Source organism: Erythranthe guttata, chromosome 2 (genome assembly GCF_056151865.1).
Source record: "Erythranthe guttata isolate IM_541 chromosome 2, IM_541, whole genome shotgun sequence".
NCBI classification, from domain to species: domain Eukaryota; kingdom Viridiplantae; phylum Streptophyta; class Magnoliopsida; order Lamiales; family Phrymaceae; genus Erythranthe; species Erythranthe guttata.
The window spans coordinates 10,640,051-10,655,802 of record NC_142534.1 but is presented as its reverse complement, the minus strand read 5'-3'; the positions used below and the strand labels follow the sequence as shown (position 1 = coordinate 10,655,802).

Sequence of the window (15,752 nt, the reverse complement as noted above, 5' to 3'; positions counted from 1 at the left end):
TGGTTCACTTTGTTGTTTGCGCGTGGCCCTTCGTCTTCGAAACGTCCTTTCAATCTCGGGATCGTAAGGTATGATTTCCAAATTTCGACTCCTGGCATAAACAAAGTGATTGGTTAAAATCAAGGTAAAAATCGAAAATAAAACAAGTAAATAGCTAAATTAATAATCAGATAATTGGTAACACTATCAACAAAGATAAAATCAAATTGGTCCCCGGCAGCGGCGCCAAAAACTTGATACGCGTTTTCCTCACGTATAAATTACCGCAAGTATACGGTATCGCATTTTGCGGAACAGTGGTTCCGTATATCGATCCACAGGGACCTTATAGATTCACATGCTGAGTAGTGTAATTATATTATCGTTATATTATCTAGCCGATCGTATATATTAGGAATGGTGGGAAACCCTAATTTAAAAGCATGCAAGATCGTAAACATGCAAATAAAGAATGTACGTAAATAAAGTAACGACAACTCAACGCGGGGGGACTTCGATTTAAAGGGGACTTCTAGGGCCAAATCCACCTATTTTAATCAATAACGATCTACAAATCCGCTATCTAATGACACATTCCTATTCGTTAACCCAGACGCTAATGTACTCTAACCCCCGTCTCCAGTGTAGTTAGAGTCTACCCACAGGTCCGACGTCTCCGTTCAGAACCTGCTATTAAGAGAGCATTTATGTCAAGTCCTTAAGGGCTACCCGAAGTGCATCACGTCTCCGTTTCCACACCCCGAGCTATGTTTTCCTAACTTCAAACAAGAAATCCTCTCTCGAGTTCATTCTTATTTAATATCAATCCGAGAGCTGATCAAACAATCAGAAGCATTTAATACAGGAAAACATAAACGAAATCGAAACACGACAAAAAGATAACAGAAATGACGATCGAAATCAATATATACAAGGCTTCATTGCCCTAGAAGAAAATGATCTTGGTTCATAACAAACATAGTATCAAAAGAATGTACAAAGGAAATGAAGAACAAAACGTAAAGAAATTGCGTAAGAAAAACTCAAGTCGAAACCCCCGTTGATGATTCCCGCGAAGAACCGTCGAAAACCGTAAAAAGTCCAAGTCCCATGAAGAATGAAAGGGCCTTTCTATTTATAGTGAAATGCAAAGCTTCCTCAAGAAGCTTTGCAAAACAAAATATCTTTCTCAAAAAACGTGCCCAGATCGCGATCCGGGTTGTGTGGATCGCGATCTGGCAGCCTCGGGGAACTGCCCACCGCCATGCCAGATCCCGATCCGGAATGCTAGATCGCGATCTGGATCTTGACTCATTTCAGCTCTGTAAGACCCCCCAGATCGCGATCCGACTTTCTGGATCGCGATCTGGATTTGAACCCCAATTTACTCTCTATCAGACCCCCCAGATCGCGATCCGACTTTCTGGATCGCGATCTGGGTCTTGATCAATTTCGGCTCTGTCACAACCCCCAGATCGCGATCCACAGATGTCAGATCGCGATCTGGGTCTTCTTGGCCCCAAAATTGGCTTGAAATTTTGGTTTCGCTTTCAAATGGCTTCGACTCGGCAAAAATACCTAATAAAACCCTAAAATAGAAATAAAACAAGAAACGCAATAATATATACAAATAAAGCCGAAACTCGGATGAACGAAGACCAAAACTCGAAGATTTGATAAGTAAAAATCGTGCAAAACGAACACTTATCAATGAACATCAACTCGTACGTATGGCCCTCGAACATGTTGAAATTTCCGTAGTTCATATAGTTGATCCTGGATTCCCTCATGCGCCATATGAAGGGGCTGGAAGCGTTTCTCCAATGTCGACATCTTAATTTGCTCCATCATTTCTCCTTTATAACTCTCCCCGGACATGGTAAAAACAAAAATTTCCTTGAACTATTTTTTAATGACACTTGCAAAAGCTAACTTAGACTCCAAGAAACTAAAAACAAATAACAAAAAAAAAAAACCGTTTTTTTTTTTTTTTTTTTTTTTTTTTTGCATTTTCCACTAATAAACCATAACTTGGGCTGGAAAGAACTTGAAACAAAAGCAATTTTTTTTTTTTTTTACGAAGACTCTAGACAGCACAACTCAAGAAAATATGAGATAAACTATAAGACACGACAAGAACATACACGAAACAAATCGATGAACGGAAACAAAACAAAGACACTAACATAAGATAGGTGAAACATGTTTTGGATATTGGCACTGGTTACAACTGATACGAACCCCGTAGGACTTGTTACGAGACGACCAAAATACTTACGCGGAAGCAAGATCGAAACATCAAAAAACAAAGGAATCTAGGGAGTGGAAACGCGACTGGTTGCCTATAAAGAGACAAGAACCTTGGTATGTGAAGAAGCCACAATCATGAAAGATTGATTGATAAGTCGGGGTGAACGTACGGAATCCTCCGATATGTTCTAAGAGTTTGTAAAGAACTAAAGAGAATAATCTCAAATTTTTAATCAAAATTCGTCCATAGTAATAAGCCTAATTGACAACTTATTTATAACTGTTAAAAATACTCATTTTTCACAAGGAAAATGACTCCTACATAAACTATAATAAAGAAACTTGTAGATAAGCTAGTTATAACCATAAAAGAACTCTAAAATAATTAAACATAATAAATTCTAGAATAAAAACGTAATTTAATAAAATATAAACTCCAAACATCAAGTCGACGACACGAACACTCTTCATGACTAGAGTAGATTGGATGTGCAAGTGTGTTGACTTTTTGCTCGATTTCTGACATTTTTCACTCTGAATCTCTCTCAGATCAAAACAGCAAAGTTATAGATATTTATGTTGGTTTTCCATATAATTTTGAATCAATATAATCCGACATTCGGTGAGAGCTTTATGACCAGAACGGCAAAACTGTCAGAGATAGGCGAGATTTTCGGATGCATGGAATTCGGCTAGTCCAATGAATTTCCTCTTTATTTTCTTCCCGTCTCTCAACATGGACTCTTCAACCACCTTATTTGCGCTAATTATTATCATTCTAAACACGAACAACTTCATTAAACTCACACGCTTTCTCTTCTTCCAATTCTTCATCTTTGAGCTTGTTAGGATCGTATCAATGTTGTTGCAGTCAAAATAAACTTTTGCTATCGGGAGTTGAATAGTATTGCTGATGTGTGTGCCTAAGTTAAGAATTGGAGAAAATGTTGGTAAATGATATTGTTTGTTAGTGCTCCCGATTGGCGGAATCATGATCAAAATTTTGCAAAAAATAAGTTTATATTACTAATTTTTAATTAAAATATCATATATATTATAATTATATCATATTTTAATCATCACATAAAATTCTAAATTAATTTAAATTATTCTACTAATATATTGCACTTAATATTTCGGGGATTCATGGCACGATCTCAAGGCATTGATAAAAAATATTCAAAAAATAAGTAATATTCATAAATTTTGATTTAAAATAATACAAGTTTTAAGCATCTTATTTTATGCTTTATATTAAATATGATATATTTATCTATAATTTATATAAGATTATGGAGAAGAAACAAAAAAAAAATGGGTTAAGACACATATTTACAAAAACTTTGGGGAGGCCAAAAGTAATATTCAAAAAATACAATACCAAATACCTAAGAAGAAAAAAAATTCTTGGGGGGTCAACAGCCCCAGCCCCTTGCAAGTACCGCCCCTGCTCCCAATGTACTACTAAACTATGTAATATTTCTCTTTTATTGAAGTGATAATATATGTGTTTGTTAATGTTATAAAAAAAAAAAAAGAGGTTCGTATTAATTTATAGGCCAAATTACGAGAAACCTCCTAAGGTAAAGTCTAACTACGAAAATCCTCCTCATGTTTGAGTGATTACGAAAAAACCCCATGAGATATGTGGTCGTCTAACTTCTTACACAGTCCCCTTACAACGTTAAGCCTAACATTACCTTTTTAATTCCATGATATATTCCTCCGATACTACAATTTACAGACCAAATTACCCTAATTAGGGATCACTAAAAGTATATTATTTACTTAATTAGGGTGTAAATTGTAATATATTTAAAAAAAATCTTTAACTACTACATTCTATAACAAAGTTGTTTTTAATTTTATAAATGTTATGTATTCTTCTTCATTTTATAATTATTAAAAATAAAAAAAAAATATACAAAAAAGAATGAAACATATATTGTAACATTAAAAGCTTTAATTTGTTTTGTAAATATTTTTCGGTTTACATGTTTATAATGTTTGATACAATATAATTGATTTTGTAAAAAATAAATATTAAATATAAATATATTATCGAAAAAAAAGAGAAATATGTTTCATCTTCTTTCCGTCCCCCACCCAAAATCATAGCCGTTATTATTACTGCTTGAACGGGTTAATTGTAATGTTTAACATAAGGAGTTTTATTGTAAGGTTTCGATATACTTTTTATTTTAGTTCAAATTACTTGAGGGTAGAGAAAACACTGTTTGAATACGCGGTCAAATACCTTAAGGGGATACTCGTAATTTGCCCTAATTTATATGACTGATTTATGGCATGAAAATATGTCTACATATGCGTGAGAATCTTAAATGTTTGAAGTCCATAAGCCATGCAAAGAACCTCTTGAAGCCTATCTGCTTGACTCCTTGCCTAATTGTAGCACCCGAAATATGATAATAACTAGGAGTTAATTGCAAATTAAAAGAAGATGCATACTCATTCATATCTTCTAAACAACAAGAAAATATATACAAACATATACACATACACATAAAAGGTGTTTCAATTTGAGAAGAAATGTATGGTATCAGAATATTCCTTCAGCACAAAGTATTTCTTGCCCTTTGGATTTTGCCAACTGCTGTCACTGTCAGCACCATGCATGTGGTTCCAGAATATTCTCTCTCTCTCTCTCTCTCTCTCTCTCTCTCTCTCTCTCTCTCTCTCTTCTTTAATATACACTTTAAAATCTAAAAGGGGCTATAAAAAATAAAAAATAAAACTATCTTATACTTCACTCAATTCATGGTAAATTATTAGACACCAAGAAAAACTGGATATCATTTAAATCTCATCCTCCTTGAAAAGGTTTAGTTTTCATCATATACAATAAATCATTCTCTCTCTCTCTCTAGGATCCAATTAATGGACATTCCAAAACTATACAATTCATTACTTATTCTTCCTACATTCATACTATGGTTCATCTTCATATACATCATAGGATACTTCATCATCTTCAAGAACTGGAACAACAAATACAGGTCCGAAGCTTCGAGTTGTCTCATGTCTCTATCTCACGGCACCCCAGTACTCGTCCTATCGATATCTTCGACATTCTTTCTAGAAACCTCAAAACACAGTAATATAATCCAACTCGATCTCGCTTCGCCAAACGCGCCTTTCCATAACCTAGTACTCGAATACAGCATCGCATATTTCTTGGCCGACCTCTTGCACTACACGGTCTTAGTACCGAGCGACGCGCTTATCGTCGTGCACCACTTAGCCACGCTATACGTGCTAATGACATGTCGGTATCTGTTCGATCACGGCGCGGTGGCGATCCTAGGAATACTTGTTCTTGCTGAGGTTACGAGTTTTTGTCAGAACACGTGGAGCCTCGCAAGATATCGGAAGGCCGATTCTGCAAACGCGGCCGGTTTGTTCGAGTTGTTGTCGCCTTGGTTTTACGGTTATTATAGTGTGGTGAGGGGGGTTTTCGGACCGGTTTATGTGTACAAGATGGGGTTGTTCTTCACTGATGTGTGTAATGGTGGTGTGATTATTCCTAGGTGGGGTTGGATTTCTTGGATTGTTGTAATAGTTGTTGGAATTGGGGTAAGCATATTGTGGGTTCTGCATTTGTGGATTGACTTGTTCAGGCAGAGATTCAAGAAGAAGATTAAGAAATTGAGTTAGGGTATTTTTGTAATAAACTGTAAATACTGTACAGGTTTTGAATAAAAGACTTTAAATGGAACAAATTAAAGAGGTGTTTACTGCATTATTTTTAGTTTAATTGAAGAATTACACAACTTAAAACAAAGTTAGTGATGGAAATCGGATGGAATAGATCGGAAATGGTTTTTTCGGAAAAAAAAAAAAATCATTTTTTTTCGAAAGTAAAAAATGGATTCCGATTTCCGTTCCAAAAACATTGGAATGCAAAAATTCATTCCGATATCGGAATGCCTCGGAATCGGCGGAATTTCAGAAATTTCGGAAATTACATTAGTTTATAATCTCTTGTTCCAAATTTGGATATAATGGAAATAAATTTTCGGAATATTTTTCTGTCCTTTTTGAAATTTTGCAGGAAAATCCAAAAGAAAGTTCGTCAAAGCGCAATAAATTAAAATACATGTAGGAACAACAAATTGAAATATAAATTTTCTTATAAGGAAAAATGCAACATAAAGTTTCATATACCAATTAATCTTTTCGAAGGTTTTAATCTACTTGACCCTTTGTTATTTATATTTTACATTTAAAATATAACATCAGTTATATTATGTAATTACAAAATATATCATAAAATTATATTATATATTTCAAAAAATCATAGAAATATTCGGAACCAAAATCGGATCAGAAATCGGAATTTTCGGTAATTTTATATACCATTCCAATTCCGTTCCAAATAAATTCAGAAAAATCGGAAATCGGAACTTCGAAAATCGGAATGAAAAATATGGTTTCAAATTCGGATATTTTTTTATCGGAATTGACGGAATTCGGAAACTCCATTCCAATTTCCACCCCTAAATAGAGTTTTATCATATATAGTGCTAAATATGTATATGCTTATGGTAAACCGTTGGAACGCTTTAAAAAGTAGTGTTTCATGAAGTTGATTTTACATAAAAATTCCTTATTTATAAGGGTTTTTTGTGCATAAGTCCCTGACCAAACATCTTTATTATTCTAGGTTGATGGGCTATATCTCTTTCACCAATAAGTCCATCCATTTAATATTTTTATAAATAAATGAAAGATTTATGTATATGACAAAATTACCCTCAACCCTTTACACCAAATTCTTAATTGTAACCCCATTTTAATCAATTTTGACCACAAAAATCCAATTTTGACATTTTTTTTTTGAAAACCTTTTTTTTCAAAAAATATTTTTTTGCCGCCGGATTCCGGCGTTGACTTTTCGACTTTTTTTTTTTTTTTTTTTCTGGTCTGTTTTTTCCGCCGCTGGATTCCAGCGTTGATTTTTTTTAGAGTTTTTTTTTTTTTTTTTTACGTCCGCCGCTATACGTTGACCGTAATTGTGCTGTCATTAACGGTAATTATACTGTCACTGACAGTAATTAATGTAATTATACTGTCAATGACAGTACATTAACGTAATTGTACTGCCGTTGACAATACATTTATGTAATTGTACTGCCGTTGACAGTAAATTAACGTAATATTATTATTATTTTTTTGTTATTTTTTTTAAATTTTGTTTGATTTATTGACAAGTCAAGGTAATTATATTACTGTCGTTGACTGTAAAATAACTGTAAACACAATAATATTACTGTCAACCACATTAATATTATTATTTTTTTGAGTTTTTTTGTTTTGTTCGAGTTATTCACGGAATAACGTAATAATATTACTGTCTATTATTGTAATATTAATGTAAACACAATAATATTACTGTGGTTGACGGCAATATTACTGTTGTTATAGTAATATTGATGTCAACCACATCAATATTATTACTGTCTATTATTGTAATATTACTGGTAACACAATAATATTACTTTTGGGTTTTTTTAGTCTTTTACAAACCTTTGGACCATGTGTGAACTTTTTTGTAAAATAGTTTATTGTTTGGATCTCTTTATGAATAAGTACCCATTGATGGGCTTATTTGTAAAGAACCCTATTTATAAATAACTAGAACTAAACCTTCCGAAATTAATCAAAAACTCCTCAATAATTGATGAAACAATATAACAGAAACTTATCAATTTATCGATTAAAATTGTGAGTGTTGAAATCTCGAGAACCAGCCTCCAAATTTACAACTTGAGTCAAGCCTCAAGTGTTATTAGATTTGTTGTTGTCAACAAATACTTACGGGGTCTAGAAAATTTGAAGTCAAATCAGTCACCCAAGAAAATAATATATAACAAATAGAAGCCAACATAAAAATGTAAAATAACAAATAATTAATAAACAAGTTTTACATGTATTCTTTTATACAATTAGATGAAAAAACCCTGAGGTAAAGCATAAGTGTCCCTCATGTTTGTATGATTAAAAAAATTCCCCTTCGACCAGTGTTTGACCGTTTAAATTCACAAAAAAATGTATCTTGTCCATTATACCCTTATGTGATTTGAAAAACAATAAATGATAAATTACGAGAAACCTTTTAAGGTAAGGTCAAATTAAGAAAATGCCCCCCATATTTGCTTAAGTACGAAGCACCCCCCCCCCCCCCCCCCCCCCCCCCCCCCCCCCAAAGTATGTTGCCTGCTTATACAGGCCCCCTATGGTGTTACTTTTCTCGAATAAAATAATATATTGACAATTACCCTAATATCCCTCGAAAGAAAGAAGTAAAAGCGATGACTCCTCAGATCGCATTGGGTTGCAAACTGTTTTTTTATATAATTTATTTATATTTAATATATAATTTTTGCATTTAATTTGTTAAAAACTGAAATATTATTAGAATTTTTTTTAACCTAAATAAGAAATACAAGAATAGCTTTCCAAAATATATGAAATCGATTTTATTGAACAAACCATTATAAAATTATAAACAAAATAAATAAATAAAAAATTAATGTTACAAGATATGTTTAATTCTTTTATATATATTTTCTATTTGTAATAATTATAAAATGAAGAAATACATTATACACTTTTAAAATTAGAAGTAACTACGGTTTTTTTTAAATATATTACATGTTGCCCCACAAGTAATTAATATGCTTACAATTACCCCAATGACCAAAATGACATTTTCAGAGGAATATTCCATGGAATAAAAAAAAATCCGTTAAAAAGTAACACCGTAGGGAGACTATGTAAGACGACAACATACCTAGGGGAGATTTTCGTAATCACGCAAACATGAGGGGGATTTTTGTAATTAGACTTTACCTCACGGGGTTTCTCGTAATTTGTCCTAATAATTATAAAATTGATTCCCGTCATCGTGTATATCGGCATTGCTAGCCATTATTGAAACCCCAAAATACGAAGAGCTATCTCTTGAAAAATCGATGTAAGATGCTATGTAGCCTCCGGTGGTTCAAGTCTGATTCTCCACATTTTTTATGATCGTAGGTGGTGGTGCCGTGGTGGATCATGGTGTAACCTTATTTTTTATATGTCTAGAACATGAAATAGATTAGAAAAAACATATGTTATTTATATTATACGTACTTCTAATTTTACATATTATGTAATTACTGACTGGTATAGATAAAATAATGCATTTTATAAACAATATTTTTATTAGTAAATATAGATACTCAAAATTCTTAGATTAATAAAAATTCTTCAACTGTAGAAACTTGATACCAACTAATTAAATGAAGATTTTTTTTAATTATATTTCAGATAACAATATATGTTAAGATAATTAATACTAATTTTAAAAAGTCATGTTGGTATTATTTATTTTTTTCGTTAATGCTAGTCTACGTGCATCTAGATTTTTTGTTACATAAAATGACCTTATTAGTTTAAGCTTCTCCATACTATATATTTGTTAATGCTAGTCTACGTGCATCTAGATTTTTTGTTACATAAAATGACCTTATTAGTTTAAGCTTCTCCATACTATATATTTGCCAGTAGTTAATAATATAATTATTTAATGTCATAAGTTAATATTAGATTATAATAATTAAAAATCAGTTTATATTACTCAATTGTTCCTCAAATTAAAGTTTGACGACATAACCAAATGATATTTTTGTCTCTTCAAAAAATGGAAGAAACCACCATAGGATTCCTTCTTTTATAGATATTTATAGATAGATTATGGATTATAGATTATAGATTATAGAATGTCTTAGAAGAATATACAAACTCATTCAAAAATAATAAAAGGAGATTTCTTCATCTTATGTATGATTAAAGGAACTGAGACTCATAAAATCTACTAAAAGACAAAAGACAAAGATGTTGTCTTAGAACATTTGGTTCAATAAGTAAGCAAAGTATAAATTCCTCCATTCTCCACAAGTTAAAGCTTTATTAAAGTCTTCCTATTAGACATCTTATTACTTATATCTCGCCACTAAAGAAATAAATCAAGCATGCACACATACATTACCACCATTCCACGAATCAAATAGATCACCTAGAAAGAAGAAAAAAAACTAGTTATGAGAATGGGGGATCATAATTGGATTATTGCAATAAACGACAAACTCGAAAACATGTCTGATTTTTCCCAAGAAGTCGAGCAATGGATGAAACGATCGATCTACAAGCTACCACCTCGCGTGATCGATCTAGACAGCAAGTCATACAAGCCTCAAATAGTATCCATCGGCCCTTATCATCACGGCGGGCCCCACCTCAAGCCAATGGAGGATCACAAGGAGAGGGCTCTCCTTCATTTCATCAAGAGATCGTCGGTCCCAATAGAAGCCTATTTAGAAGCACTCGATGATGTGGTGCAAGATTTGAGAGACGCGTACGATGAGTTGGATCCGAAGTGGTTGAACAACACGTCCGACTTCTTGAGGTTGATGATTCTCGACGGGTGTTTCGTTCTTGAAGTGCTTCGAATGGGCACTTCTGTACTTGCCGGAGGCTATGCTCCCAACGATCCCGTTTTTAGTAGCCACGGGTTGCTCTATGTGTTGCCAGTTCTCAGGTGTGACATGTTGTTGCTCGAAAATCAGGTGCCCCTTTTGGTTTTAGTCAAGCTACTCCGACTTGAGAAAAGAATTTCCAAGGTCGTGGTTTGTTTTCTCTTTCTTCCACTTTGATAAATTTATACTTTAATATTCTTTTTTATGACAAGGCTTAATTCTACCGGGTCCATTAAAAATAGGACAAATGGCAAAGAAGGACATGACAAGAGACTTAAATGCACATTGGTCCACATAAGAAACAGTCTTTCAAATAAACTCATCCTCATGTCTTTAGTCTAAAATATCCTCCATAATAATATATTTTTTATTAATTCCATCCATTATACTATAACTTCCTCAATATTACGCATTGACTCCGGAATTAAACAAATATATCACATTAACCCCCATTTTAATAATTTATTGAAAAAATATTTTTTTTCCAGCCAGATTCCGGCGTTGACCGGGCGGTTCTCCGACGATGACTTTTTTTTTTCTGAATTTTCTTTTTTTTGTAATTTTTTTTTCTTAAAAAAATTATTTTATTTAATATTATTGTCTTGACTGCTAAGTTACTATCTCAAACAGTAATAACTGTTTGGGACAGTAATATTATGAATATTACTTTCCCGAACAGTAATATTATTACTGTCCCAAACAGTAATATTATTGCATTATACAGTAATATTACGGTCGAATACAGTAATATTACGGTCGAACACAACAAAATTGTTGGCCAAGATGATAAAATTAACTAATACAGTAAAATTACTGTCTCATACAGTACTATTACTGTCTCAGACAATTAAATTGCTGTTGGAGACAGTAATTTAGCAGCCAAGACAGTAATATTAATTTTTTTTTTAAATTATAAGAAAAAACAAAATTTCAACAAAAAAAAAAGTCAATTAACAGTTAAATTACTGTCTCCGACAGTTAAATTACTGTTGGAGACAATAATTTAGCAGTCAACACAGTAGTATTAATTAAAATAACTTTTTTTAAGGAAAAAAAAGTCCATGCCGGGGACCCGGCGGTCAACGCCGGTTGACCTACCGTATAAAAAATTCAAAAAAAAAAGGTCAATCATGAAATTGGAGTTGAATTGGCTTTCAATGAATTTGGGGTAATTTTGGTATATATAAAAGTGTTTTCCTTATTTGCAAATAAGTTTGAATGAGCTGGAAATATTTGAAAGACAAAAAAGTTGGATGTCCCTTTTTAAATAAGTGCCCTTATCATTGGCCTCTTTGTCATTAACCCTTAAAAATAAGCCCGTCATAGGATACTTATTCATCAGGGTTCCAGACAAAAAACTATTTTATAAAATAATCGAAACATTGTCCAGATGTGTGTAAATAACAAAAATACCCCCTCACATGTTAATATGCTCCAATTTCATCCGTTAATTCAATTTAACCTCAATTTGACCCCAAATTTCATAAATTATTTAATTTTGACCCAAAACTCAATTTTGAGTACAATTTCGCCTGTCGCCGTCGTTGACCGCCGGTCTCCGACGTTGACTTTTTATTTTTCCTGTTTTTTCCGCCAGTCTCCGGCGATGACTTTTTCGAATTATTTTTCTTTTTCTTTTCTTCTTTCTGCCGCCGCTGGCCGGCGTTGACTTTCTTCTTTTTTTTTTTGAAATTTTTTTTAACATCTTTTTGCCCTATTTGAACACTAATATTGATGTGGTTGACAGTTATATTATATTATTGTTTAACACAGTAATATTAACTATACTACAGTTTAACACAGTAATATTGTTATATTACTCTCTAGCACAATAATATTAACACAATAAAAATCACTATTGTTGTGTAATAGAATAATATTAATATGTTGACCGTCCAACAAAGTCAAACATAATAAAAAGACAAAAGAATTAATATTGATGTGGTTGATAGTAATATCCGTGAATCAAAATAATATTATTGTGTTTACACTAATATTACAATAGTAGACAGTAATATTATTACGTTAATCGGTCACCAAATCAAACAAAACAAAAAGGCAAAAAAAAAAATAATAATACTAATATGGTTGACAGTATATTATTGTGCTTCCAGTAATTTTACCGTGAACGACGGTAATATAATTACGTTGACTTCTCAACAAATCAAACCAAAAAAAATATTGTTGTGGTTGACAGCATTTGTACTGTCAACGACGGTACAATTACAGTCAGCGACAGTATAATTACTGTTAATGACATTACAACTACGGTCAACATTCAGCGCCGGGCGTCAAAAGAACGGATAAAAATTTTAGGGGAAAAAAAGAATTAAAAAGTCAACGCCAGACACCGGCGGTGGAAAAAGAGATGAAAATTTTGTCATATACATTAATTTTGCATTTATTTATAATACATATTAAATGGATGGTGGCGAAAGAGATATAACCCCTGAACTTAGAATAATAAAAATGGTTAGTCGAGAACTTATGCATAAAAACCCTAATTGTATTCAAAACCCCGTGTTTACTCTAAATGTTAAAATAAATCTAATGTTATCAATATTAGCAAAAGTTTCCGTACAATGAAATTTTTTTTCAGCTACACCCGAAAACCTCCCGAGTTAGGGAGTTGAGTGCTTTAAGAAAAAAATTACACTAATATTGTGCAAATGACAAATAGGTCCATGACAAGGGACTTAAATGCACATATGTTCAGACAAAAAACAGTCTCGCTAATAAATACATCCCCATCTTTTGTCTAAAATGCCTCTCATAATATAATTTTCATCAATTCCATCGATTATACTCTAACTTCATCAATATAGCCCATTGACCCCACATTTGAACAAATATATTACATTATCCCCCAAATTCATAATTTTTGAAACAATATTTTTTTTACAAAATAATTTTTTTTCTGAATTTTTTTTTTCTGACCAGATTCCGGCTTTCACTTATTTTTTTGAAATTCTTTTTCCGGGCGGTCAACCGTTGTTGACAGCCAGTCTCCGACGTTGACTTTTTATTTATTTATTTTTTTTAATTTTTCTATCTAAATTACTGTGTTAACAACATTATTGTCTGAGACGGTAATATTGAATGCCAAAACAATAATGTTACTAATATTACTGTCCCAAACAGTAATGTTACTAATTTTACTGTCCCAAACAGTAATATTACAGTCGGAGGCAGCAAAATTGCAGTCCAAGACGATAAAATTAATTAATACAGTAAAATTGTTGTCTCGGACAGTTAAATTACTGTCTCCGAGACAGCAATATTGCAGGCCAAGACAATACAATTAATGAAAATATTTTATTTAGGAAAAAAAAGATTTTCCAAAAAAAAAATGGTCAATGCCAGAGACAGCCGTTCAACGACGGCAGACCTGATTTTTTTTTCAAAACCAATAATACATAAAAAAAATAAAGTCAACGCTAGAGACCGGCGGTCAACAGCGGCTGACCGACGGTGGAGGTCAAAATTGGGGTCAAAATTGGAATAAGGATCAAAATTGGTTAATTGGTGAAATTGGGTAAATTGGAGTGTAAATCATGAAGTTGGAGTTGAACTAGGGTTTCAAGGAGTTGGGGGTAATTTTGGTGTATTTAAAAGAGTTTTTCTTATTTGCAAATAAGTTTGAATGAGATGGATTTAATTGCAAGAGAAGAAAGTTGGATGTCCCTTTTTTAATTAAGTGCTCTCTCCATAAAAAAATGATGAATGATGATAGTGTGTGTTTTTGTAGTTCAGCCGCATGATGAAGAAGATCTGATGAATAGGCTCATAATCAGGTTCTTTCACCCCGGTCAAAGCAGTGTGGGTATGGGGAAATGCTTGCACTTACTAGATGTGTGCCGAAAGAGCCTTCTTCATAAACCGCGCAGATATCGGATGATGAGAACCCGCCATGCACATGATCAAGGAGGTGAAGAAGTAGACGAGATTCCCTCGGCCTCGGAACTTAGTGAAGCAGGAATTAGATTCAAGAGGAGTAGAACTACGAGCCTCAGGGATATCTCGTTCGAGGGAAACACCCTTAGACTTCCGATACTCTTCATAGATGTCGAAACAAAACTCGAGCTTTTGAACATGATAGCCTTCGAGCGGTTCCACATAGGCGCTGGGAGTGAGGTCACCTCGTATGTGTTTTTCTTGGACAACCTTCTTAGGGACCCGAAAGACGTTAGCCTCCTACGCTCGTGTGGGATCATCCGCAACGGCCTCGGCAGTGATATAGACGTTATTAAGTTATTCGAGTTGCTCCATACGGACATTGTGGTGGACCCGGAGAGCGGATTGGACATTATATACAGGCAGGTGGGTAGAAAGCTGAGGAGCCGGTTCCGGAAGAGACTGCACGAGTGGGGGGCGGATCTTGCCCGGACTTACTTTAAAAGTCCGTGGGCTGTTGTCTCTGTCATTGCTGGAGTTCTCCTTTTCACCCTTGCTGCAATTCAGACTGTGTACTCTGTTTTGGGTTATTATCGTCCGAAATAGTTGTTTCATCGTCGTCTTGTCTCGAGCTCCATCGTTTCTTTCATGTACTGCTTTTAATTGTTTGTTGCTCGTTTCATTAGAGGCTTGTAATGTAGGTGCTCTAAAGTATTTTGATTTATTTTTTTCCATATAAAAATTATCATCATTTAATGTTATTAATATTAAAAAATTTGGCAGCCTGACTAAACTGCAGATATATTTTACAGAACAGTTGTCAGTACAATAGTTAATCCCTACAAAGAAACCCCGTCCTTAATTCACCTCTGGCAAGTCTTCCCGGATTTATGCAAAGGCACTTGTCTTGTTCTGATCGAGTAAAAATCGAGAATGCAGAATTAATGTTTAATTACAATAATCCTGTTTAATTTATTAACCTTTACGAAGTTAGCCAAGTCTTGAAGGTAATATGAGTATATCTGGAACCGATGAAAATTGTAGAAGAGAAAAATCCGACGGAACTTCTTCTGCAGGTGGATAAAG

At 33.4% G+C, this 15,752-nt stretch overlaps 1 protein-coding gene and 1 pseudogene across 2 annotated transcripts; both read left to right on the top strand.

The window, feature by feature from the left end:
• The first annotated feature begins 5,001 nt into the window (after positions 1–5,001).
• Positions 5,002–5,974, top strand: LOC148772310 (TLC domain-containing protein At5g14285 pseudogene; annotated as a pseudogene). Its single transcript, XR_016035118.1, has one exon. The product of XR_016035118.1 is annotated as a TLC domain-containing protein At5g14285 pseudogene (transcript).
• Positions 5,975–10,269: 4,295 nt separating this feature from the next.
• LOC105974575 (UPF0481 protein At3g47200) lies at positions 10,270–15,441 on the top strand. Its single transcript, XM_012999690.2, has 2 exons — positions 10,270–10,916; positions 14,526–15,441. Exons 1-2 carry the CDS (start codon positions 10,338–10,340, stop codon positions 15,270–15,272), a joined length of 1,326 nt encoding a protein of 441 aa, XP_012855144.2. The 5' UTR covers positions 10,270–10,337; the 3' UTR covers positions 15,273–15,441.
• Positions 15,442–15,752: the final 311 nt, after the last annotated feature.

Excerpts from the sequence above, each read along its gene's own strand:
- LOC105974575 (XM_012999690.2), top strand. The coding sequence starts at position 10,338 with ATGAGAATGGGGGATCATAATTGGATTATTGCAATAAACGACAAACTC. Across the intron at positions 10,917-14,525 it reads TTGAGAAAAGAATTTCCAAG|CCGCATGATGAAGAAGATCT; the intron begins GTCGTGGTTTGT and ends TTTGTAGTTCAG.